We start from the raw sequence: 25,284 nt of genomic DNA, 5'->3' as shown, positions 1-25,284 counted from the left end.
GTAATCTGGACAGACGCGGGAAGATCGAATCCCAGCGAATGAGATCGATTCTCTCAGTTCTCTTCCATCAGCGTTTCCTTCTCGGTACTCGGCGATCCTCCTCGATGCCTCCGGCCACACCTACCCCGGAACCCGCCTCTCGCAATTGCCGTGCGCACGCGCACTGTCTCCTGACGTCACTCCAATGGGGAGTGACGGGCAGGTTCAGCCAATGGCGTCGCGAAGAAGGTGGGGCAGCGCCTCGAGGATACCCTGAGGAGCCTGTCTTTCCTGAATATTCATAAGGGAGGCGGGCCGACGCCGCTCCAAACCGCGACCGGCGCCATGAAGTGAGAGGGGGGGTCCCGGGTTCGCGGCTCGCGAGCGGGAGTGGGGGTCCGGAAGATGCGGGGACGCGTGGTCAGGCCTCGGGTCCCGGCGGAGCGAAGGGAGGCTGCCGCGCTGGGGTGGGGATAGCTGCGGGGAGGGCCAGCGAGGGAATGCCGAAGGGACCTGGAGGCTGCTAGAGAACCGGGGGGGATGTGCGGGACGGACCAGCCGGCCGGTGCTCGGCGGGCAACCGCTCTCGGCCCGGCGGCAGGGGAGTGTGGGGGCTGGAGAGGGGGCTGAGGGGACGGGGGACTGATCCGGCAGCCCCCGCCGCCAGGCTCAACGTGGACGGGCTGCTGGTCTACTTCCCCTACGACTACATCTACCCGGAGCAGTTCTCGTACATGCTGGAGCTGAAACGCACGCTCGATGCCAAGGTGGGTGGGCCGGGCCCGCCGCTGCCCCCCTGAGAGGTGGGGCTGATCAACACGCGCCTTTAAGACTGAGATTACAGCGGTCCCCAACCTTTTTGGCACCAAAGACCAGTTTTGGAGAAGTCAATTTGCGGACGGAGGGATTCAAACTCATTTTTGTGCATTTTATTTCTATTATTATTACATCGGGTCTATCAGACATTCGATCATTAGGCCTCATATCATCAGGTATTAGATCCTGGAGGCTGGGGACCTCTGGTCTAGAGTTTAGAAATCTGAGGTCCTTGTGATAGCCCCCGCTGCCAAACTTGGTATCTCAAATAATAGTAATTAAAAATAGCATCAGCTGACCTTTATCAAAGGCTGAACTGCTCCGTGGTAGGCTTAGGCATATAGAGACTCAGGAATTGGCTACCCACGGTAGTGTGTCCTTGGGTAAATCATCACTTAATCTCCCCTCTGCAGTCTTCACCTTGGTGAATAGCCATAGTAATAGTACCTACCTCAGCTTAATATGGGGCTTCCCAGGTGGCTCAGATGGTAAAGAATCTACCTGCAATGCAAGAGGCCGGGATTCAATCCCTGGGTGGGGAAGATCCCCTGGAGAAGAGAAAGGCAACCCACTCCAGTATTCTTGCCTGGAGAATTCCATGGGCAGAGGAGCTTGGAAGGTTACAGTCCATGGGGTTGCAAAGACTTGGACAGGACTGAGTGACTAACACTTTCACTACTTTCACTTTCATATTAGTGAGGGCTGCAGGGGTTAATTCACTAAGTAAGGCAGAAGTTCTCAACTGGGGACCATTTTGACCCCCGGAGGACATTCAGCAAAGTGTGGAGACATTCCCAGTTGTCAATACTAGTGGAGGAGGGGTGCAACTGGTGTCTAGTATGTAGAGGCCACATTTGCTGCTGCAGTGGGGGACAGACCCCACAATCATATGGTATCCGGCCTCCAAATGTCAAGAGAGTTGAGGCTGAGATACTCTGATGTAAGACACTTAGTAATAGTGCCAGGCACAGAGTTAAGTGCTGTGCTAGGTTAAAAGAGAGGGCTCCTACACATCAGATAGAACTTCCCTGGTAGTGCAGACGGTAAAGAATCTGCCTGCAATGCAGGAGATTCCTGGGTTGGGAAAATCCTCTAGAGAAGGGCATGGCAACCCACTCCAGTATTCTTGCCTGGAGAACCCTGTGGACAGAGGAGCCTTGCAGGCTATAGTCCTATAGTCATGGGGTCGCAAAGGGACATGACTGAAGGGACTTAGCATACATACAAATCAGATATTGTACTAAATATTTAGCCCGCAGTTTGTCCCTAATCGTCATAGTCCTGCGATGAGGAAGAGCTTCTTAGACCCCCCAACCCCTATATTTTTTTTTTTTTTTTTTTTTTGCTGCACTGCATGGCTTGCATGATCATAGTTCCCTGACCGGGGTTTGAACCTGGGCCCTCGGTAGTGAAGGCTCAGTCTTCACCACTGTAGGCCAATTTTTAGAGACACAGAGTCCTCAGAGAGGTTGAAAGGTCTTGCCTAAGACCACTCAACCAGAGTGGCAAAGTGAAAGTGAAGTTGCTCAGTTGTGTCCGACTCTTTGCGACCCCATGGACTGTAGCCCACCAGGCTCCTCAGTCCATGGAATTTTCCACGCAACATTACTGGAGTGGGTTGCCATTTCCTTCTCCAGCGGATCTTCCCAACCCAGGGATTGAACCTGGGTCTCCCACACGGCAGGCAGACGCTTTACCGTCTGAGCCACCACAGAGATTCCAGAGTGGCAAAAGTGGGGTTCAAATCCACTGCCCCTGAGGCCTAGATTTCTAACTGCTATGTTGTGTCCTGTTATTCCAAGCTGGTTTCATTCTGGGGGAAGGGTCCCAGAGTTTGTGTCCCTGGAGTTTTGAGCGCCTGTGTCGTGTCCCTCCTGCCCACCACAAACAGGGTCATGGAGTCCTGGAGATGCCCTCAGGCACTGGGAAGACAGTGTCCCTGTTGGCCCTGATCATGGCATACCAGCGGGTAAGTGACTCCCTGGGCCCGAGGAGGGGGCAGCAGGAGGAGGCTGGACGGGGGCCGAGGCTGAGCCCATGGTTGTCGGCAGGCGTATCCCCTGGAGGTGACTAAACTCATCTACTGCTCGAGGACTGTGCCTGAGATTGAGAAGGTGAGCCCTGGGCTATCCCAGGCCCCCCACCCTCACTCTCCCCTAACCCATCTGTCCCCCTGGTGGTTGCCACCATAGCTTTGAGCCCAGTGGAAAGCTGGGGGAGGGGCTAGAACCTGCCTGGACAGGGGTTTGGACTTTCACTGAGGCCAGTTCCCCCCTCCCTCATCATCTGTAACAGGTGATTGAAGAACTTCGAAAGTTACTCAGCTTCTATGAGAAACAGGAGGGCGAGAAGCTGCCATTTTTGGGGCTGGCTCTGAGCTCCCGGAAGAACCTGTGTATTCATCCCGAGGTGAGTGCTCATTCCTCCCCTCTCTCTAACTGTCAGGGTTGAGGAAACCCTTCCATCCAACCGGGGGTTCTAGATCCCCACCCAGACCAGACCTCTCAAGGAGATGTGCAGGGACCGCGTGCAAAGTTCTCTTCTCTCTCATCACTCATGGCTCAGGCACACCTCCTCCGGGGAGCCTTCCCGCTTCCCCCAGCCTGGGAGAGGTGAAGAGGTAGCTCCTGGAGTCTGGCAGGCCTGGTTTCCTGATTCTGAAACGTACTAACCATATACTCTTGCATACGTGATTTCTGCTGTCTGGGCTTCAGTCCACCTGTCTGTAAAATGGGGATAATTAATTACCTGCTTCATACCGTTGTTGATAGATTGGGCAAGGAGGTGGGGGCTGGGTGAAATGGGTGAAGCAGTCAAAAAGGACAGACTTCTAGCTATGAAATGAATTAGTCATGTAATGTAGAGTTGACGCTTCATATCTGTGGGATCGGGAACTGCAGGTCAGGAGGGCCGACTGTGCTAGGTCGCTTTATTTAGTTATGTGTTTACTTAGCTGTGCTGGGTGTTAGTTGTAGCATGTGAGGTCTAATTCTCTGACCAGAAATCGAACCTGGGCCCCCTGCATTGGGAGCTGGGAGTCTTAGCCACTGGACCACCAGAGAAGTCCCTTGAGATGCTTGCTTTTAAGTAAGAGTTTGCCTTAGGACTGTAAGAGCCACAGATGAAGAGGCACCATGTAGTAAATCGCTGCATTTGTGTGTCCGGAACACGTGCAAGGGTGGTTCTGTCCCCCTTAGGATAGTAAGAAGTCGAGAGTTAATGAGCTGGGGTAGGTTTTCTGGAAACGTGGTAAGGGCATAAGCAGTATTATACTGTACTTCAGGGCGGTGTCTTAGTTGTCTCCAGAGCTGTATAGTGACCTGGATAAGGCTGAAGTTTGCGCCAGATATTTCCATCTCGGTTTTTTCCTTCCATGGGCCTGCTGCCTTGGAAGGACTTACCAGCATAGCTGTAGTCTTCGTCTGGACTGAAGTGAGAATTTCAAAATAGATTTGCTATTAGCTCTCTGCTTCAGTCCTAGCGAAAGTTTTCAGAGCTTTAAGATACTTTTCTGTGGGAGCATCTGTGACACATTGAGCCTTGCGTGCCTCATATGACGCACTTGCACCCATTTTTATTTATTGTCTTTTGCCGCACCCCACGGCATGTGGGATCTTAGTTCCTCGCCCAGGGATCGAACCTGCACCCCCTGTATTGGCAGTGCAGAATCTTCACCACTGGCTCACCACGGAAATGCCTGTATTGCTTGTTAAAAGTAATAATAAAATGTAAAGAAAGAGAAAGAAGCAGCACAGTCTTTGTCACTGATGAAATGGGAGAGGGAGGGCCCACAGCCTCAGAGCCCTCACTCTGGGGAAAGAACGGTTTCATTCCGAGGAAGGGCAGCCCTGGGCTGTGATGATGCCACCAACAGCCTTGGAGGGTTCGGAGCAGGGCAGGGCCAAGGAAGGTCTCAGACTGTGATCAGAACCTCCTCTAGTTCTCAGACCTTGCCAAGGTTTCTGGCTGTTGTAGCATTTTAAAAGATAAAGTGTAATCTACATGCTGAAGGTTCTTCAAGCCTTAATGTTAAAAACAAAACCTGAGGTATAATCGACATTGCACAAGGCTGAATGTTTTGTTCGTTTTTTTGTTTATTTTTGGCCGTGTTGGGCTTTCACTGCTGTGCACAGACTCTCTAGCTGCAGCGAGCAGGGCCTCCTCTTGTCGCGGTGCGTGCTTCTCGTCGTGGTGGCTTCTCTTGTGGCAGAGCGCAGGCTCTAGGCTCGTGGGCTCAGTAGTGTGGTACACGGTCTTAGTTGCTCCGCGGCATGTGGCTTATTCCCGAATCCGGGACCGAACCTGTGTCCCCTGCATTGGCAGGCAGATTCTTATCCACTAGACCACCAGGGAAGTCTTAGGGTTTAACATTTAAAAAAAAATAAGAGCCCAGCAGTTGGGCCACTCTTATATCCTTGCAGTAAGTTTGCAGGTGTCTTAACTGTTTAATCACGAAGCAGGTTCAGGACAAGTTTTGCCCAAGTCCCACCCTGGTCATCTCAAAGGATGACCTCCCACCCACCAGCCGTCAGGTGTTCAGCCCCGGGTTCCAGGCGTGCTCGGGGTTCTTGGCCTGTCCCGTTGCTAAGATGCTCCCCGGCCTGCAGGTGACACCCCTGCGCTTTGGGAAGGACGTGGACGGGAAATGCCACAGCCTCACGGCCTCATACGTGCGGGCGCAGTACCAGCGGGACTCCAGCCTGCCCCACTGCCGCTTCTATGAGGTACCTGTGGGGCAGCGGGGAGTGAGGGAGGGCGAGTTGCAGCAGTCAACCCCCCTGACCCCCAGCTACCCTCTCACCCCAGGAATTTGATGTCCACGGGCGCCAGGTGCCCCTCCCCACGGGCATCTACAACCTGGATGACCTGAAGGCCGTGGGACGGCGCCAGGGCTGGTGCCCGTACTTCCTGGCCCGATACTCAGTGAGGAGGCGCTGGGGCCGCGGGCGGGTGGGAGGGTTACAGGCTGCCGGTCGGTGTGCCTGTCTGCCTGCCTAGATCTCCCTGTTGGTCTGCCTGTGTCTGTTCCTCAGTCTGTCTCTACCTCTTCACTTCTGTTTGTTCCTTGCCTCTGCCTGCATGTCTGCGTCTGTCTGTCCACCTGCCTGTGTCCCTCCCTTTGCCTCACCTCTCCCGGCCTGGGAGGGAGAGATGTGACCTGGTGGAGTCCACCAGGCGACAGGGCCCTGGGGGTGGGCGCTGGCAGGCGGGCCGGGGTGACCCTGCCCCCTCGGCCCCCAGATCCTGCATGCCAACGTGGTGGTATACAGCTACCACTACCTGCTGGACCCCAAGATTGCCGACCTGGTGTCCAAGGAGCTGGCCCGCAAGGCCGTGGTTGTCTTTGACGAGGCCCACAACATCGGTGAGCAGAGAGTGGGGCGGGGAGGCGAGGTGGCCCCTCCACTGCTGCTGCGTCCGCTTGCCTGAGCCCGGCCCTCTCCCTGGCCCCCAGACAACGTCTGCATCGACTCCATGAGTGTCAACCTCACCCGCCGCACCCTGGATCGGTGCCAGGCCAACCTGGAGACCCTGCAGAAGACGGTGCTCAGGTGGGGGTGCCCCGGCCCGTAGACCTTGGCACCTGACCTGCCCCCCAAGTGGCCCAGCTCTTCCACACCTCGACTCCCCGCAGGATCAAGGAGACGGACGAGCAGCGACTTCGAGAGGAGTACCGCCGCCTGGTGGAGGGGCTGCGGGAGGCCAGCGCCGCCCGGGAGACTGATGCCCACCTGGCCAACCCCGTGCTGCCCGACGAAGTGCTGAAGGGTGAGCCGTGCCCCCGCCTTGCGCCCCCTTCCCCCGCGCCCCCCCGCCCCGCCTCTCCCCACCCCTCCCCTCCCCTGCGCCCCCCGCCCTGCGACCCCCACCCGGCGCCTGGCTGAGCCGGTCTCCCCGCAGAGGCGGTGCCCGGCTCCATCCGCACGGCCGAGCACTTCCTGGGCTTCCTGCGCCGCCTGTTGGAGTACGTCAAGTGGCGCCTGCGGGTGCAGCATGTGGTCCAGGAGAGCCCGCCCGCCTTCCTCAGCGGCCTGGCCCAGCGCGTCTGCATCCAGCGCAAGCCCCTCAGGTGCGGCTGCCGCGTGGGCTGGGCGTGGGAGGGGTCCCGGCGGGGATGTGGGGTGGGCGCCCTTGTCAGTAGCCATGATCAGAGAACTGACCTCGGGAAGTATGATGGAAGACTGTGTGCAGAGGGAGGGGGGCGGCGGCGAGACCCCAGGGCCCTGGCCAGTGCTCAGGGGTGTTCTCACTCCAGGCCATGGAGGGAGTGGCCCTGGAGAGGGGCTCCTGATGAGGGCCAGCGGGATGGGAGCTGGGAGAAAATGCTGTGGGCCCCTCACTCCGTTTCCTCCCGCCAGGGCCTCTCATTGCCCCCCAGCCCCTGGGCAGGAGCCAGCCCCTCAGGTGCAGTCTGGGGGCAGGGCCAGTGATGAGGGGCTCTGGAGTGGGGGTGGAGCTTCCTCTGCTTTTCCTTTGTGCTGTGAATCAGTCTTTGGTCTTCTCTGAACCTCAGTTTTCCTCCTCTGTGCAAGGGGTAGGGGGTCAGCCCCTTTACCCCCAGGTTCCTGTGGTGGTTTAATGACAAAGCAGTGACCCCAGGAACCCACCCCGTCTAGAGCACTGGTGACAAGCCGAGTGCTTCGCAGTCCACGGCCCGGGGACACAACACGGAGTTCCCGCCTTGTGCTGCCGATGAGGACGCTGTGTCCCGTGGAGGGGAAGCCTCCCGGCACTGTGTGTGGTTGTGACCAGAAGCCCTGCCGGTGGGGCTCTGAGGCTCCTGGCTGCTCTGCCTCTGAGGAGGTGGGAGCCCTTGGTGCGGCTTCACCCTTCTTCCCTCACGAGAGACTTGTGAGGACAGAGGGGATCTGAGTCACAGGGTCCGTGTTCCGAGGGCCTGCTCTGTGCTGGGGACACAGCAATGATGGAGACGGCCCTGGCCCTGCCCTCCTGGGCTCACAGTCCAGTTGGGGAGACAGACCTGTCCCAGACAGGGTCAGTCCAGGGCTCAGGGTGGGGGGGTGTCCTGGAGGCTGCAGGAACACAGGGGCCGTCTGATCGAGCCTGGGGGATAGGCAGACTGGAAGAAAGGACATACAGGAGACAGGTTTTATTCACTTTATTTCTTATTTTTCTTGGGCACACTGCTCGGCATGTGGGATCTAGTTCCCTGACCAGGGCTTGAACCTGGGCCCCCTGCATTGGGTGTCTTAACCACTGGCCCACCAGGGAAGTCCCAGGAGGCAGGTTTTAAACTTGACTGTCTGCCTGGCGCCAAAGCTGGGTGCTCCCGCTCCACACACGGCCTGTCCCTGCCTCAAGCTGGGTGGCCTTGCTTGTGTGCCGTTGGTAGAGCCTGTGTCAGGCTCGGTGAGGGAGGAGCCGTCACCGAGGCCATCATCTGGGAGCGTGCTGAACTCTAACGCTGTGTCACTGAGGACTGTGGCCGAGACTGACCTTGTGGAGATCCGGGCGGGAGTGTGTGACCCTGTGGCCGTGTGGCGTTCACGTGCTGACCGTGGGATGCTGGGGGTGGTCGTGGGTCGCCCCTTTTGATTGAGAACCTGTGTATGAGAGCGTTACCTCATGTGACAGGACTGTGTGGCTCTGGAGTGTTAGTCGCTCAGTCATGTCTGACTCTGTGCTACCCCCTGGACTGTAGCCCACCAGGCTCCTCTGTCCATGGGATTCTCCAGGCGAGAATACTGGAGTGGATTGCCATGCCCTTCTCCAGGGAGTCTTCCTGACCCAGGAAGGGTCTCCTGCCTTACAGGCAGATTCCTCACAGTCTAAGAATTTGGGCGGTGACTCTGGGTTGTGAGATTATTGCTCTGTGTGCCCTCCTGTGGCTGTGCCCCCCGTGATGGGCAGTGGTACAAGGTGGGGACACAGAGTGACCCAGACCCTGACCTCCCGGAGCTGCCAGGTGGCTGGGGAGACGGCATGTGAGCACGTGCTCTGACGGTGACGAGGGGGCTATCCAGCCTGCAGCCACCACCTCCCTCACCTGCCCGCCCCCCACCCCACCAGGTTCTGCGCCGAGCGCCTCCGCTCCCTCTTGCACACCTTGGAGATCTCGGACCTCACTGACTTCTCCCCACTCACCCTCCTCGCTAACTTCGCCACGCTTGTCAGTACCTACGCGAAGGGTAAGCTCGCCTCTTCCTGCCTCTGCCGGCCCCCAGCAGCTGGAATTGGGATCCGGCAGGGCCTAGAGGGTAGCCCCTGGGAGGGTACCCAGAGGGTAGCCCAGCCTCTGAAGTTTGGACTTTATTTATTTGTTTTAAAATTTATTAGCCACGCCGGTCTTAGTTGTGACGTGCAGGATCTTTAGTTGCGGCATGTGGGATCTAGTTCCCTGACCAGGGATCAAACCCAGGCCCCCGGTGTTGGGAGTGCAGGGTTTTAGCCCCTGGACCACCAGGGAAGTGCTCTGGGCCTTATTTTGAGGGCAGTGGGGAGCCACAAACAGCCCTTGAGTGAGTGAGCCTTGTGCTCAGGAGGGTATTTTTAAAGGCTCTCTCTGGCTGCAGATGGAGGTGGGTGGGGGTGGGCAGTGGCGTGAGGAGAGGAAGGAGAGAATCTGCGGGGTCCGCTCACCCTGGGGGGCATGTGGGGGGGGGTGGTCATTCTCCCAGCGGCACTGGGGAGCCATGGCAGGTTCTGAACAGGGAGAGGTAGGGGCAGATTGCGCTTTAGAGGATTCTTCTGGCAGAGGCTGGGCCAGGACGGGGTGGGGTGCTAGAGAGAGTCGTGGGAGGTCAAGAGGCCGCGACTTGGTGCCTGGTCGTGCGGGGCCTTGGGGGGAGGACGCTCAGATTTCCAGCCTGCTGGGAGGGTACAGGGGAGCATTCTGCCCCCAACTCATCAGCTTTAAGCTGCCAAGGGCTCAGTCTCATCCCCGGGGATTACTCCTCTATCCAGCAAACTAGGTCAGCCTGTCTGACGGCCCGCGGGCGGGCCTGGCCTTGGCAGGAAGATAGCCCGTCCCCACCCCAGCGCCGATGGGCAGCAAGTGTCACTGGAATCTTCTTTCTGCCTCTGTCCCTCTGTCCATCCCATCCTCCTCCTTGGTCTGTCCGTCCTCCTCTCTTCCCCACTTCTCCATCTACCGACACCTCACATTCTTGTACCTGGAACAGCTTTCCCCATCTTCCCAACTGTCTTCCCTGTCACCCCTCAGTTCTTGGCTCAGGAGAGACGTCTCCTCCTCCTCCAGGAAGCCCCTCTGGCTCCGAGGCTGGGCCAGGCCCTCTCCTTTAGGCTCCCCTGTCCCAGCCTTCCCACTCAGAGTGGTCACTCTGGGGACAGCTCTGTGTCCCTATCCTTGGACTGTGAGTCCTGAGAGGGCGAGGCCAGGGTTGTCTCGGTCACTGCTGTGTTCCCAGTCCTGGGCTTGGCACAGAGGACATGATGATATTTTTAAAAACATCTTTGCGAAGTGAAATTGATTATGCGGATGCGTTCATTCATTTATTTGCTCAATAAATGGGCCAGGCCCAGCCCTGGGGAGATGGCAGGAACCATGAAAGACCTCATTCCTGAACTCCCAGAACTTAAATTCTAGCAGGGAAGACAGGTAGCAAAGATGTAAATGTGGGTACGGAAGATAATTCCAGAAAGTGATAGTTTTCACGAGACACAAACATGGCACTGTGTTGGACCATGCACACAGTGTCGGCGGTGACCAGGGCAGCTTTCCTGAGGAGCTGACATTTGAGCTGGGTTCTGAATGACCAGGAGCCAGCCGCCTCAGGAAGCTTTTCAGACAGTGGGGCACGTGCAGAGGCCCTGGGGTGGAATGACTGGTGGGGTTGCTCTTTTGTGTGTGTGACCCTGGTGGTTTTGAAAGTCAGGCAGGAAGCCCGTGAGCACAGAGGGAAGGGGGCTGGGGGGGCAGGATCCCCCTGACAGTTCTGGACCCTGGGAGGGTCATGGGGAGCCCTGGGGGCTTCTGAGCAGGGAGGGATGTGGCCTGACTCGAGTTCAAGGATCCTCTGGCCGCTGTGAAGGGAGCGGGGATGAGGAGCGACTGCAGTGGGCCAGGCAGGGGGCGATGGCGGCCGGTCTGGGCGGGGCTGGGGAAGCGCTCAGAGGGCAGCTGGACTTTGGAGGAGAGCTGACCAGCCTCCTGACCGCTCAGTGGAGGAGAGCTGACCAGCCTCCTGACGGCTCAGACAAAAACTGGTGGGAGAAGGCTGGAGGGGCGTGGTGGGTCCCTGTGGGCCCCGGAGGGCGAGGGGTGAGCCTTTGGTGCCCGGCTCAGGGTCCTCTGTGAACATTCACACAGGTGTCGGCCCAAGGGAGGGGCGGGCAGGTTGGGGTATATATTGGACTCAGGGGCCTGGGTTGTAGCGTTGGGCTTCTGATGGCTGGTGGCATTCACTGAGGAACGTGAGGGGAGGGGGAGTGGAGTGGAGGGAGAAAGTGGGGGGTCGTGGCCGAGTGGGCGGAGTCATGCCTGGCCCTCAAGGAATCCCGCCGGCCCCCTGTAGGTTTCACCATCATCATCGAGCCCTTTGACGACAGGACCCCGACCATTGCCAACCCCATCCTGCACTTCAGGTGAGATCCCACCCCCGGGGGGATGTCAGCGGACCACAGGGCCCTGGCCCTCACCACCCTGGTCTGCTCCCTACAGCTGCATGGACGCCTCACTGGCCATCAAACCCGTGTTCGAGCGCTTCCAGTCCGTCATCATCACATCTGGGGTAAGGACCCTGCCTTCTGGCCTCCAGCCCTCCCCGGGGGCTCCTGGCTCCTGCCCAGTCCTGCTGAGATCCCTCTGCTGTCCCCGCTGTAGACACTGTCCCCGCTGGACATCTACCCCAAGATCCTGGACTTCCACCCCGTCACCATGGCGACCTTCACCATGACGTTGGCCCGGGTCTGCCTCTGCCCCATGGTACATGGGGGAGGTGGCAGAGAGGGTGGTGGGACGACGGCCGCCCTTCCTCTCTGCTGCTCAGGCAGCTGAGGGCACGGATTCTGGGTTCTGACAGACCTGGGCTTGAGTTTGACTCCCTGAGCCTCGGTTTTCTCATCTGTGAAATGGGAACACCCCCTCTGATCTCCCAGGGTGGCTGAGGGGATTTAGTGAGACAGTGAGTGTGACAGGCTTTCATGGCCCACGGCCTGCTACTTGGTTAATGGGGTTTTACCTGGCCCGTCGTCTGGCAGTGGCCTTGCTAAGTGACCCTGCCACTTGGCCTCAGTCCTCTTCTCTGTGAAATGAACCTTGTAACATGGGCCTTCGGTCCCATTTCTGAAGTCACTGGGCAGATGTGTTTTAGAGTTGAGAATTTTCCAGACTTGAAATACTCCCAAGGGGTCTGAGCAAATCCCTCTAGTGAAAATCATATTTGAGCAAACATTCTGATGAGTCAGACCAGGGGAGATCCGTCAGCACACTGAACAGGCTCCATGCAGGGCAATTCTTGCTACCAAATGAGTTTGTGCCAGACTTAAGCACCTGGAGTTTCCTGAGTGTTATGGCTTTCGGAGCTGCCCTTCAGGGCTTGTGGGCTGGTAAGAACCCTCCACCACACAGTGCTTTTGTGATTTTGCCAGTGGCATGAGGGGCAGCTTCCTGGAACCGCCTGGCTGGAGGCTGGGGCAGACTAGAGGGTCCTTGCTGGTGAGACACATGGACAGACCTAGGGTCAGTTCCATCTCTGTTGTCTGTCTGCCGGGTGACCCTGGGCGGGCAACTCGCCCTCTGTGAGCCTGAGGTCACTCATCTGCAGCCCGCAGATAAGAGGGTAGCTGAGGGTTCACTTGGTGACGCTGTGTCTATAGAATGCACACAGCAGCACTAGCCCGCGGCCCGCGGGCACACTGGGGCGGCTGCTGCGGCGTGCTCATCACAACCTCTCACGCTCTCCAGATCATCGGCCGTGGCAACGACCAGGTGGCCATCAGCTCCAAGTTTGAGACCCGGGAAGATATTGGTATGGTTCCCACAGAGGGTGGTCTGTGTGGGTCCCAGGAGGGGAGGGGTGGGTCGGTCAGTATGAACCGGGACGCAGTAAGAAGTCAAAGTGGCTTCACACAGAGGTTGCTTCTTGCCTGTGCTTCGTGCCGCTGTGGGTTGGTAGGGGCCTGCCACGAACCTCTCCCTTCTGGGAACCTCCACCATCGGACACATCCCTGCGCTGGCGGGGTGGGACGGGAGGGGTCCTGGTGGGTTGTGTACTGGCTCGTAAAGCTCCTCGCCTGGAAGTGACACGGCCCTTTCTTCACTGACCGTGGCAAGTCACATGGCCACACCTAACTGGTGGGTCAAGGGGCAGTCCTCCCATGAGTCTGGAAGGAGAATTGGGATGCGTGTCAACAGCTGGCAGTGGGGTTTCTAGGAACCCCAAGTTTCAGACAAGAAAGCTCTGATGGGGAGTGGGGAGGAGGACCCAGGCCAGGAGACGGTCTGACCTCTCACCCTCATAGCGGTGATCCGGAACTACGGGAATCTCCTGCTGGAGATGTCCGCTGTGGTCCCTGACGGCATCGTGGCCTTCTTCACCAGCTACCAATACATGGAGAGCACCGTGGCCTCCTGGTACGAGCAGGTACGCCCGCCTCTGGCCCCGCGCTCGGACCCTCTGAGCTCTCAGCTCGCTCCTCTGCTGGCTTCTTTCCTCTTGTGTTTTAAATGGTGATGTGTATTGCAAGTGGCAAGACAGCGTATAAAGCGCAGAGGGCAGCTTAAAGAACTGTGTTCACCGTGCCCCACATCCAGGTTAGGAATGAGGACATCAGCGGCCTCACTGGGCCCCTTCCTCTGAGGCGTGCCCCTCAGGAGGGCTGACCACACCCCACCTGAGGGCTTCCTGGTTCCCTCCTCGTTACCCCCAGCTGTCCCTCCAGCTTGTATGGTGTGGTGTGGAGACACTGGGTAGCAGGCGTGAGTGTAGTGGGGTGCTGTGCCGTTAAAGGAAGGTTCCGGAGAATTAAGGCTGAACAGAGACTCGGGGCGAAGAGCCTGGAGGAGTCCCTTCTGGGGACTGTGTGGGTGAGGTCATGGGGCATTCTGGAGATGGGGCTCACCACAGCTGGGCACTGGGCCCCTGATAGGATATGATTCTGTGCCATGAGCACAGCTCTCGGGTAAGTTAGAGCAAGCGCTTCTTTGGGGTGAGACAAGTGAACGTGGCTAACACCAGCGTGTGTGGGAATGTCATGCACAAAGGCAAGACCTCGGTCTCGTCCTCAGGCTTTTTCCGCACAGTGTCAGCCACTTGCGCCCCACGTCCTCAGTGTCTTTTGTGTCCTAGTTAAGAAACCTCTGTCTACCCTAGGGTCCCAGAGATGGTCTCCTGTGCTTCCATCTAGAAGTTTTGTAGTCTTAACTTTGACATCTAAGCTCTGTGAGGTACCGCAGGTTCATCTTTGTGTAGGATGTAAGTCAAGGTTCACTTTTTCCCCATTTGGAAATCTGTCGCTCCAGGCCCACTTGCTGAAACGAGCTCCCCCCACCGCACTGAGTGGCACAGGTGACGGGTCTCTGTTGGGGGCTGCTCTGGACCCTCCGTGTTCTCTCTCTGGTCTGTCACACGTCTGTCCTAGATCAGAACCACGAGTCTATTTCAGTGTCAAATGTGAACTCAAGGCAGCCTCTGATTGGCTCTGCCTGGCCTACATCAGCCTCCCCACCAATCACAAGCTGGGGGTGGAGCATCCTGATGGGTCACCCGGGCCACCTGCCTGCCCCACTTGTCCAGAAGATGGGGATTGGTTCCCTCCGGGGATCACAGGGTTTTCCAAAGAAGTGAGACTGGACCCTGCCACCACCCTCCCCTGGTCCCCAGAGGGCAGGCTGAGGCCAGGGGACAGGGTGGCCTGTCACCCCGGAGTCGGTGGCAGAGCTGAGTTTAAGCAGGACACCCCCGTCCTTGAACCCACCGTCCGCCGCCCACATCCTGACCTCCCCTTGTCCTCCCTGAAGGGCATCCTGGAGAACATCCAGAGGAACAAGCTGCTCTTCATCGAGACCCAGGATGGGGCTGAGACCAGCGTTGCCCTGGAGAAGTACCAGGAGGTGGGTACTGGGGGGACAAGGGGAGTTTGGGTGGAGAGGGGCCAGAGGCGGCACAGCTCCCTGGTGACGTGTCTGTGTCCTGGCCTTCCCTCCCCAGGCCTGTGAGAACGGCCGCGGGGCCATCCTGCTCTCAGTGGCCCGAGGCAAGGTGTCCGAGGGAATCGACTTTGGTGAGTGGACTTGGCCCTCCCTGCCCGTGTGGCCGTTTCTGTTCCCCGGGGGACCTCACCCACCCACCCACCATCTTGCACACACAGGGGCTTCCCCTTCCCTCCATCCCTGGGCACCCAGCAGGGCCCTTGGGGACCCCCTCTGACGGCAAGAGCACCTGGGCTCCGCGCAGTCAGCCCTCTCTCGCTCCCCCTCGCCCCGCAGTGCACCACTACGGGCGGGCCGTCATCATGTTCGGGGTGCCCTACGTCTACACCCAGAGCCGCATTCTCAAGGTGAGCCTCGCCGGGGACAGGCGGACGGACATGAAGGCCTCCCCGGGGGCTAGTGTGAGAAATGGCCCTGGCCCCCATCTCTGCACCCACAGGCACGGCTGGAATACCTTCGGGACCAGTTCCAGATCCGTGAAAACGACTTTCTCACCTTTGACGCCATGCGCCACGCCGCCCAGTGTGTGGGTCGGGCCATCAGAGGCAAGACGGACTATGGCCTGATGGTCTTCGCTGACAAGGTGCGGTGGGTTCGGGGCCCCCGCCACCCAGAGTGGGAGGGCCGGGCTGCGGGTGCCTGGGCCCTCCCGCCAGGGTCCTGACACCCTCACCACCACCACCACCAGCGGTTTGCTCGGGCTGACAAGCGGGGGAAGCTGCCCCGGTGGATCCAGGAGCACCTCACGGACGCCAACCTCAACCTGACCGTCGACGAGGGGGTCCAGGTCGCCAAGTACTTCCTGAGGCAGATGGCACAGCCCTTCCACCGGGTGAGCCCTCTTCTGGGAAGAGCCCTGGGCTTTCTTCCCGAGCCCCAACCCCAGCCTGCCCCAGAGGGAGGTTTGTGTGCGTGCCACCCCCCAGCCCGTGCCTGGCAGCTGGGGGAGAGCTGAGGGCTCCTGATGCCAGTGTGTCCCCAGCGGGTGCCCCGAGCTGCTCATGGGGGCTGTGGAAGGCCAGTCCTCCCTGGCTCAGACCTGGTGCTCTGCCACCTCCCTCCCTGGGCCCGTCTTCCGTTCACAGGGACGGGATGACCCGAGTTGACTGGGCATTTCTAGTTCAAGCATCCTGTCCTGGGCCCCTGGGTGGCGCCTCCTGTCACTACTGAGCCCTGTGGGGGGATGTGGGCCAGCTGACACCCCTTCTCCTCACTCCCAGGAGGACCAGCTGGGCCTGTCCCTGCTCAGCCTGGAGCAGCTGGAGTCGGAGGAGACTCTGCGGAGGATCGAGCAGATTGCCCAGCAGCTGTAGCGCCAGGCGGGGCCGTGACACCCGAGTCTTAGCCGGCCTCGGTCCCGGTGCTCAGAGGGGCCTCCGGGAGGGGCCTGGAGGTCCCCACAGGACACCTCAGGAAGACCTTCTAGCTGCCAGATCTACAGCCTTTAATCTCAGGAGTAGAGCTCAGGGAGGCTGGAGCCGTGGGGAGCCATCAGGGAGAGGAGAGGACTCCCTCCCCTTGCCCACCCCTCCCGTTCCTCCTGAGAAGCCGCAGCCACGTGGTCCTGTCGCCTCTAGCGGGGGCCCAGGTCCTGGGTGCTGGTGCTGAGGGTCCGCGAGGCCTCGCTCAGGTGCTGCCTGGGGAACTGGGGACAGGCACGGGGCGGCTGAGGGCAGGACACGGGGCTGCCCCTGCCCAGCGGGGCTATGCTGCCAGCCCATCTTCTTGTCCCTACCCAACTCCAACTCCTCCATCCCCCTGCATCTACCCAAATAAAACCCATCGTGCTCATGTGTGGGGGTCCATTCCAATGCCAGCCTGACCAATGCCAGCTCTTTGTACAGGTCTTCCCCCAGCCTCTGGGCCTGTCCCACCCGACCCAGGGGTCCCCTCACCTGGTTCTCGGGCGCCCTCGAGCCATCCGTGTTCAGCATGCTGAGTGACATGGCCCTCTTCATCCTGCCCAGGAATGGGGCGTGGCAGTGAGTCTGGCTCCCACCCTGGGAGACTCGGGCACCAGGCCTGACAGTTTGTGTCGCAGGGGAGGCGGGAGCCAAGCACGGTCCTCAAGCAGGACAGGGGGAGAGGGGCAGACTCACCCGCTCGCCCCCGCCGCCCCCTCGCCTCGGAGCCGGGAGACCAGCTTCTCGCTTCCACGCCGGATGGACTCCCGGAGCTTAGAGAAGGAGCTGCTCCGACGAAGGGTCTGGGGAGGGCGCCGGGACGCCGGTCAGCCTCCCCTGCCACCCGGGTCGCCCTTCCCCTGGGAGCCCGCACAAAGCCCTCCTCACCTGCTGCTGTGCGTCACTAGTGGTGCCTGTGTTGGGGGCTCCTGGGGACAGATGGGGACATTGTTGGGGGGAACGCTGAGCAGCCCCCGGGGCAGGGGAGGGGCTGGGGGCTCACCGAGCGGGGCGGGCAGGGCCTCCCTGCGGAGGATCTCTTTGTACAGCTCTTCCGCCTGCTGGTACTTGTTCTGCTTCAGGTAGGCTGAGGCCTGCGGGGAGGGCATGGCCTGGGTGATCCTGGCTCATCTAAGCGCTGCACCCGGCACCTCCTTCCCGGCCCCCCAGGAAGCGGCCCGGCCTTATCCCGCACTCCAGGCCCTCAGCCCCGCAGAGTGGGCTTGGAGCTCGAGTCCACTGCTTCCCACAGGGCAGGTGCCCTGCTGGCTCTGAGCAGGGGCCTGCTCCCCAGTCTACCTTGGGCCGGCAACAGCCCTCTCTGCCTCAGTTTCCTCATCTGCACAATGGAGCAGTGGGAGCACCTCCCTCACAAGGCCCTTGAAATGGTCCAGGGAAAGTCCTGAGGAGGGGGCCTGGCTCAACAAATGCTCTCTGCTCCCGGCCAGTGTCTCCGGCTGCCTCTCTGCCTGGAGCAGTTCTCTGGCCCCCACCAACCTGCCAGTTTCCCGACCCTTCCACATCCTCTGAGCTGGCGAGCCTCACTGGTGTGGAAGCCCAGCCCCGTGGGGCACCCTCAAGGGCTGGGTAGAGATGGGGCCCCATCAAGCGATGGGTGCTCGCCCGGTGCTGGGGCCTCAAGACCGAGACCGCCACGCCCCCAGGTGCCCTCACCAAGTTGTTCTTGGTCTTGGCCACGTTGGGGTCATGGGGCCCGCCCAGGGCCTCGTAAATGCTCAGGGCCCGGGCGTAGTGCCGCTCCACCTCCTCGAACTTGCCCTGGTTCTGGCAGAGCAGGGCCAGGTTGTTGAGCTGCTTGGCCACATCCGGGTGGTCGGCGCCCAGGACCTAGGGGTCATGGGTTCACAAGTCATCTGGGGTTGGCAGGCCACGTGTTGCCAGCAGCCATCATGACGAGGCTCATGAGTTGGTAGCTGGAGTCAAGGGTGGTGAGTCAGGGGACTGGGAACTCTAGGTTCAAATTGGTTCTAGGTTCACAATATCACATGGGAAGGGCACAAAAGGTCTGGGGTCACAAAAACAAATCAGGGTCACGCAAGAGCCACAGAGTCCGGGGAAGGGCCATGTGGGGCGGGGCCCCACGGGAGCCAGGCCGGGCAGTACCTTCTCCCGGATCTCCAGGGCACGCTGGCACAGGGGCTCTGCCTCTCGGTAACGCCCGCGCTTCCCGTAGAGGACAGCCAGGTTGTTGAGGGTGGCGGCCACCTGGGGGGTTGGGAGGGGGTCAGGGGAGGGGCGCCCAGCCCACAGCCCCCTGCCCTCCCTCCCGGGCCCCCACTCACCGCAGGGTGCTCGGGGCCCAGTGTCTGCTCCCGGATCTGTAGGGCGTCGTGGAGCAGGTCTGTGGCCTCTTTGTACTTGTTCTGGTCTCTGTGGAGCAGCCCCGGGGGGAGGCGGTTAGGCTGGGGCCGGGGCCGTGGGCTGGGCTGAGCATGGGTGGCGTCCCCCAGGGGTCCCTTCTGGGTGTCCCCACCCCTCCCAGATCTAGCACAGGGTCCCTGCATGCCCGCAGGTGGGTGCCAAGCCTCTGCCGCCCCAGGCCTCCGCCCTACTCTGTTGGGGGTCTCGCCCACGCCAACTCTCTGCCCAGGTCTCTGTGGTCTCCCCAGATCTCCGTCCCCTTCCGCCCCACCCCTGCAGGTACCCTGTGCTGTAGAGCAGGACACAAGGGCCCCCCACTTCTGCCCAACAACGTCCCTCCCTCTGCCCTTCGGCGGCGGCCCCCACCGGTACACCAGCGCCAGGATGTTGAGCATGGTGGCCACGTCGGGGTGGCAGTGGCCCGAGCTCCGCTCCAGGTCCTCCAGGGCCTGGCGGCACAGCGGCACGGCCACCTCGTAGCGGCCCTGGCCCGCGTACTGGATCACCAGGTTGTGCAGGGTCCGGAGGCGGGCTGGGATCTCGTAGCCACCCTGCTGGGCTGCCGCGGCCCCCGCTGCCTCAGGACCTGGGGGTGCATGCGGGGCACCGAGTCACTGCAGGCCTCCTACTGCCCCAGCCCACACACCAGGGGACACATGCCCCCCTAAAGCCACCCCTGGTCCCTGGGACCGCAGGCCCCTGCACTGGTTCCCGAGATGGGAATCCCAGGCATCTCACTGGCCCGTAGGAGGGGGCCTGGCCTGTGGGATGGACGCGCGGGAGCCACCTGGTTCCTGGAGCTGTGGTCGCCATGACAGGCCTGGTTTCCAGCTTTTCCAGCCTCACCTGCTCTGTTACTGCCCGCCCCCCCCACCCCCCGACACACACACACAGCCACCTGCTTCACCCTCCTGACACCTGGCCCTGAGCTGCCCCATCCTCCCCAGAGACCTCGGGGTCCATCGACTCAGATGCGCTCTCCCCAGCCTCGGCCTCCCATCCTCCATGGCTGAGGCCGCACCCACCTCTCCGCTCCTCCTCCTCACTAGGGAACAGGGAGGCCAGGCTGTCCCGGCGAGGGGGGGACTCAGGCTGCTGCAGAGAGAGGAGGAAAGTAGGGTGTCACGGGGCTTGGGAGTCTGATTCCAAGACGGGGGTCCTGAACCCCAGGGCTTGAGGGAGGTGGTGGGCAGGGGTCTCCTGAGGGCTTGGGAGCATCCTGGGGCTTTGTGGGGCAGCTGGGCGTGGGGCAGGCTTCTGAGTAAGTTCCAGTGGGTCTGGGATCTGTGGTGGGTTCTTCAGAGGTTCCAGGGGGGCCAGGGAACCTTTGAAGGCGGGGGCTCTGCAGAGGGACAAGGGGTGCTTTGGGGGCCCCCGCCTTGCCAGCCCGGCCACACCTGGCTCTCTGCAGGCGGGTCGTACTGCCGCAGCTGCCCCAGGAACTCCAGGTGGCTCTTCTCCTCCTCCAGCTGGGCCACAGCCTCCTCGCTGGCCCGCAGCCGCCGCTGGGTCTCCTCCAGCTCCTCCCTCAGCCACGCGTTCTCCTGGGCCAGCCGCCGGGCCTGCGCCCGCAGCCGCTGCTTCTCCGCCTCCAGCGAGCCCACATGTGCCGACAGCGCCAGCAGCACCTGCCGGGGGGCGGGGGGGCGGTGGGGCGGGGGGCGGCGAGTCAGACGCCCGGCCCCCACCCTGCCAGACGGCCCCCACCCAGCCCAGGGCCTCAAATCGAGCCAGGGTGCCCCAGATTACATACAGCCCTCCGACGTGGCTCCAGGGATGCTCAGCGAGTCCCAGGGCCACACCCCGATCCTGTGGGGGGGACCCCTCCCTCCCATTTCACCCAGACACACAGATCACACACAGGGACACGTCATATCCCACCCAGGCAACCCGGAAGTCTGCCCGGGACCCACCCTTCTATGGAAGGACCCCACCTGGTTCAGGAATCCCTGCCACACAGAAGGAACCCCCCTACAACTGCAGGCTAGGGCTCCCATCTCGGGACTAGAGGCTCCCTGTCCCGGGCCAGGTGCCCCTAGGCCCCCCTTTGCCCAGACCGCCCCCCAGCACGCCTGGCCCCTCACCCCTGGGCGACCCCCCAGGCCTGAGCCACACCCCTGCAGACAGTGCCCCCCTCATACCTACCTGGGCCTCGCCCAGCCCCAGCTCGATGGCCTCCAGCGAGTGGCTCACCACCTGCTGCTTCTCCTCCAGCAGCTCCAGGCCAGCTGCCGGGCCCTGGGCCGCCAGGGCCTCCGCCAGGTGCCCGGCCAGGCCCCGGTGCTCTGCCCGCAGGGCCTCCAGCCCCTTCACCACTTGTCGCGTCTGCCGCACCAGCTCCTCGGGGCTTGGGCGCTCTGGGCCGAGCCCCACGCCTCCTGGGGCCGCCACCTGCACGGACATGGCTGCTCCTGGGGGGGACCAGGACCGGGGTGGGGGGTTGGTGGTCACTGCCAGGGCCAGGCAAGCCCACCCCTCGGCCTCCGCGTCACTGGGCCACACATCCCCTCCCAGCCATCGCCCCATCCGCCCATCCCGGCCAGCCCTCTGCCTCCATGCTTTGCTCACTGCAGCCGGCAACCTGTCCCACGCCCATCCTGGCGAGCCCGCAGCTGGAAACTTTCTGGTCTCCTTCGCCTGTCCTCAGCCCCGGGGCCCGGCCCCGAGGACAACTCCCAAACCTTCCCGGTGTGGAATTAACCCAGACAGCCAAGCAGCCATCCAACGGCTGCCCACCTGCCCTCAGCTCACCTGGTCAGCCCTCCCGACCCCAAGGACCCCGGATCCCCCAGCCCGGCTGTGTGACCGGACGGAGGTGCCCTCCCCTGCTGGGCGTGTGGGGCGGGACGTGTGGAGGCGGCAGCCTCTCCGTGAGCTCAGTCTCAGGGTGTTTTTGTTGGGAACCAGTCAGACCACTGGGGGTGGGGTGGGGCGGAGGAGAGGGCCATGGGGCTGGGGTGCGGGAAGCTGAGGAGGCCTGGGTACTGGGGAGGTCAGGGAGGGTCCCCACATGTGGCAACTCCTGGGGACCTGAGGAGCTGACAGACCAGAGGAAACCGGCTCCCCCCTTCACTGCAGACAGGCCCGGCCAGCCCAAGGCGTGCTGGAACACACGTGTGGCAGGCATGGCCCAGGGGTGTCACACAGGCCATGTGACAGATGAGGGTCTGAGTCCCAGATGGTAATGGGTGGGGGGGGTCCCAAATGTGGGACTGCATGGGGTTGTATGGGGGTGACAAGGTCGACGACACTGGGGACGATGTCTCTGGGACACACACTCCCCTCTTAGAAACAGACCTCAACACACGCAGACCCTCCCTTCTTAAAACCATGCTATACACATTCTCCTCTCGGATATGTGACACATACTCTTCGTTATTTCAAATATAACACAAGACACACTCTCAGAAATATGCCTCTACACACACTCCATCTCAGAAATACAACAATACACAGTCTCCTTTCAGAAATACAACACACACACACTCTTTTAAAAATACAACTCAACACACCCACTCACATCCGCGTTTTCTTTTCAAAATACAACCTAGTGCAACACACTAACTCAGGCACACACACACATATTCTTCTTCCAGAAACAGCATGTGTAGGGACTTTCCTGGCGGCTAAGACTCCGTTCTCCCATTGCAGGGGTCCCGGGTTCAATCCCTGTTCAGGGAACTAGAGCTCGCATGCTGCAACTAATGAACCCAGGTGCTGCAATGGAGACCCGGCAGAGCCAAACAAATAAATAAGCATTAAAAAAAAAAAAGAAAATAACACACATACACTCCCCTCTGAAAAACAGAACCCAACAGACAGGTACATTTTCCTTTCAGAAATAAAGGCTGTGGGCTTCCTTGGAGGCTCAGTGGTAAAGAATCCATCTGAGAATGTGGGAGACACAGATTCAATTCCTGGTCCAGGAAGATCCATATGCCACAGAGCAATAAGCCAGTGTACCACGACTACTGAGCGTGCGCTCTAGAGCCGGGGAGCTGAAACTGTGGAGGCCAAGCGCCTAGAGCCTGTACTCTGCAACAGGAGAACCCACCTTGACGAGAAGCCCACGCAGCAAGGAAGACCCAGCACAGCCAAAACCAAACCAAACGATAAGAAGGAGAAATAAAACGCCAGACAGAAAACAACGTATGGTTACCAAAGGGGGCAGAGGGTGCGGAGGGATAGACTGGGGTTAACATATACACATGTAAAATCAATAACCAACAAGAATCTACTGTAAACCTCAGGGAACTGTACTCAATATATTATAATAACTTACAGTGGAAAACAATGGGAAAAATAAAGAGAAAATCCAACCGAATCACTTTGCTGCACCCCTGAAACTAAAAGCCAGCACACAAATAAACCCCCCTCCCTCACCCCTCTTCACTTGTGAAAATGTAACCCAATCCCAAGTCACTCCCATTCGGACTGTCTCCTTGAACATGCACTCTCCCACACCTCCACATCCTGCCAGCGCCAGCCCTCCATCCCACGCCTCCCTCCCTCTAGGCTCCCAGGACTCGCGGTGGACCTGTCATCGTTCCTCCCCGCTTCCTCCACCGCCCCTGCCCGGCCACACACAGACACACTAGAGTTTCACGCACGAATGTGCGAATGACCCGATGCTGGCTCCTACACCTTCGCAAGCGGGTGCCCACGGCACAGACACACGGAGACACACGGAGTTCCACGTTCTCATGCACAGACTCGCAGGCTGACTTCACTCCACCCGTGGCATCCCCGAAAGCAGCGCTGCGCTTTTCACACCTGCGCACATGCTCACAATCACATCCACTCAGACACAGAGCAAGGGCAGGTGTGCAACCACAGGGGTTTTGCACACTGCAGGCTCTCCACCCCGAATCTCCCTCTTTCCCTATGTGTATGTGTTCACGCACATATCGATCTCCATGTACGTTGTACATGTGTGTGCGTATATCACATCAGACTTATTAACAGCTTCACACCTTACACGCAAGTCCTATAAATGATCACTCACGACCACGCCAGTTCATTGAGTCATCTTGACAACCATGACCCTTATTCACGTATACAACCTCCTACAACATCAAGCACAACCTCGAACAGCTGAGTCGACTGTTCCAGACACGGCCTCATAGAGTACCGCTCACAGAGATACATACAGCTCGACCACAGCCACGCATCACTCGGACTGTCCTTGACACGTCTCCCACACTCACACATCCTCCCAAACAGCACACTCCCCTTCACCTGCTCAGCCTCGTGTGTACCAGCACACAGCTGACCACAATAATCAGTCACACTCCACACATCCATCCTGTACCCCACAGCACACACCTCCCTGCCATCCCCGCCCCCACCAGTCTTACCATCAGAGAGACAACCACGGCCATGCAATTTCTCGGTCACATACCTAACCCTATAAACAGTTCAACTCTGCCAAACACACACACACACACAGCATTACAGACTCACCATCAGAGGTGGCCCACATTTTCACACCACTGAAAGTTTCACATCATTCACACGGTCCTTTGGTGCCCTCGCAGGGCTAAACGGACAGGCCATCCCCGGTACCAACCTGTACCCACATCTGTACGCACCGTTTGACACCATCACACACATCTGAGCTTTCTACACCATCTCTCGTGCACACTCACGCCCAATATCCACGCACATATACACTTGCAGCGGGAGTGTATGGACCGCTCCCCAAACCACACAACTTACCCCTGGCCGGCCGGCTGAGCCCCGCGCACCCCGGTTTCACAGCCCGCCAGCCTGCCAGCCGGCCGGGCCGTCACAAGGGCCCCCTCCCTCTCCCAGGCCCCGCCCCGTCCTCGCGCCTGTTTACCTGCGCCCTGAGAGAGGGGGCGCGGCCCCAGCGCGCCCTCCAGACCCGGGAGAGCCCGAGAGCGGGACAGGGGGCGTCCAGGGACCCCAAGGCCCGTCCCCGTCTCCAGGCCATTGGTCCCAGGGGTGTGCCAGGCCCAGCCCACACCCTCTGCCCCCGCCTCCATCCTCTCGGCTCCCGGGACTCCCACCCCACACTCCTGGCGCCCAACTGACCGCGAACGGCTCCAAGTCCCGCTTCTCCGCGCTGCGCACGCACGGCCGCCGCCCGCAGCTGCGCCCGCAGTCTCCGGCCGCGGGCGGCTCCTCCGCGGGGCGGGGCGGGGCGGCCCGCAGCCCCGCCCCGCAGGTGAGACCGGCCCCGCCCGCCGCTCCTGGAAAGTTAAGCCCAGCCGCCCCAGCGCTGCGGGAGTAGTAGAGCCTTGTGCGCGCGTTTAGCCGGTAGTCTCTGCGGCACGTCGAATCCGAGATGATTGCAGGCGCGCGGGAAATGAGAGTCTCCGCGAAACTAGAATCTTGGAAACTCGAAATCTTAGAAACTTTACATCCCAGACGGATGGCTTTCTTGCAAGGCCAGCCTCCGGCCCTTCGCCTCGGCTGTGCGCCCGCTTTGGAAATCTCTCCACATACATCTCGACGCTTGTCCTTTTTCAAAGGCCGTTTCCTCCGAGAGGCCTTCCTTGCCGCTTCTAAAATACACCCTTCCCACCGAAACACAACCTCATTTAT

At 60.3% G+C, this 25,284-nt stretch overlaps 2 protein-coding genes across 8 annotated transcripts; one reads left to right on the top strand and one right to left on the bottom strand.

The window, feature by feature from the left end:
- ERCC2 (ERCC excision repair 2, TFIIH core complex helicase subunit) lies at positions 1-16,720 on the top strand. 4 transcript variants are annotated; one of them, XM_069549180.1, is made up of 23 exons: positions 1-329; positions 647-746; positions 2,687-2,764; positions 2,847-2,909; positions 3,091-3,204; positions 5,403-5,519; positions 5,602-5,718; positions 6,037-6,160; positions 6,251-6,347; positions 6,431-6,564; positions 6,697-6,865; positions 8,827-8,945; positions 11,292-11,361; positions 11,438-11,507; positions 11,600-11,701; positions 12,683-12,746; positions 13,240-13,361; positions 14,738-14,830; positions 14,928-15,000; positions 15,206-15,276; positions 15,369-15,512; positions 15,618-15,761; positions 16,150-16,720. In XM_069549180.1, the coding sequence occupies exons 1-23, from the start codon at positions 325-327 to the stop codon at positions 16,240-16,242; spliced, it is 2,283 nt and encodes a 760-aa protein (XP_069405281.1). In that variant the 5' UTR covers positions 1-324; the 3' UTR covers positions 16,243-16,720. The 4 variants fall into 4 exon arrangements, 2 of the variants coding, with proteins under 2 accessions (XP_069405281.1, XP_069405282.1); XR_011248429.1 differs by having other exon boundaries at positions 226-329; positions 14,091-14,830; XR_011248430.1 differs by lacking the exon at positions 11,600-11,701 and having other exon boundaries at positions 226-329; positions 14,091-14,830.
- Positions 16,353-25,002, bottom strand: KLC3 (kinesin light chain 3). Of its 4 annotated transcripts, none has more exons than XM_069549182.1 (13): positions 24,772-25,002; positions 20,860-21,125; positions 20,112-20,342; positions 19,740-19,809; positions 19,081-19,300; positions 18,636-18,723; positions 18,457-18,558; positions 18,007-18,180; positions 17,336-17,426; positions 17,221-17,261; positions 17,029-17,135; positions 16,825-16,888; positions 16,353-16,574 (listed from the first exon to the last, which is right to left on the bottom strand). In XM_069549182.1, the coding sequence occupies exons 2-13, from the start codon at positions 21,115-21,117 to the stop codon at positions 16,503-16,505; spliced, it is 1,518 nt and encodes a 505-aa protein (XP_069405283.1). In that variant the 5' UTR covers positions 21,118-21,125; positions 24,772-25,002; the 3' UTR covers positions 16,353-16,502. The 4 variants fall into 4 exon arrangements, with proteins under 4 accessions (XP_069405283.1, XP_069405286.1, XP_069405287.1 ...); XM_069549185.1 differs by having other exon boundaries at positions 19,740-19,806; positions 24,772-24,854; XM_069549186.1 differs by lacking the exon at positions 24,772-25,002 and adding an exon at positions 24,557-24,640.
- Between the last annotated feature and the right edge of the window lie 282 nt (positions 25,003-25,284).

Source organism: Ovis canadensis, chromosome 14 (genome assembly GCF_042477335.2).
Source record: "Ovis canadensis isolate MfBH-ARS-UI-01 breed Bighorn chromosome 14, ARS-UI_OviCan_v2, whole genome shotgun sequence".
NCBI classification, from domain to species: Eukaryota; Metazoa; Chordata; class Mammalia; order Artiodactyla; family Bovidae; genus Ovis; species Ovis canadensis.
The sequence above is the reverse complement of the archived record's forward strand: the minus strand, read 5'-3'. Positions and strand labels throughout refer to the sequence as shown.

Bases quoted from the DNA above. Each gene is read 5' to 3' on its own strand.
- KLC3 (XM_069549182.1), bottom strand. From the start codon at position 21,117: ATGTCCGTGCAGGTGGCGGCCCCAGGAGGCGTGGGGCTCGGCCCAGAG. The intron at 19,810-20,111 runs GTGTGGCCGGGC...CTCTCTCTGCAG, and splicing joins ACCCGCCTGCAGAGAGCCAG to CAGCCTGAGTCCCCCCCTCG. The intron at 18,559-18,635 runs GTGAGTGGGGGC...CCAACCCCCCAG, and splicing joins TGGGCCCCGAGCACCCTGCG to GTGGCCGCCACCCTCAACAA.
- ERCC2 (XM_069549180.1), top strand. The intron at 8,946-11,291 runs GTAAGCTCGCCT...GGCCCCCTGTAG, and splicing joins TGTCAGTACCTACGCGAAGG to GTTTCACCATCATCATCGAG. The intron at 15,513-15,617 runs GTGCGGTGGGTT...CACCACCACCAG, and splicing joins TGATGGTCTTCGCTGACAAG to CGGTTTGCTCGGGCTGACAA.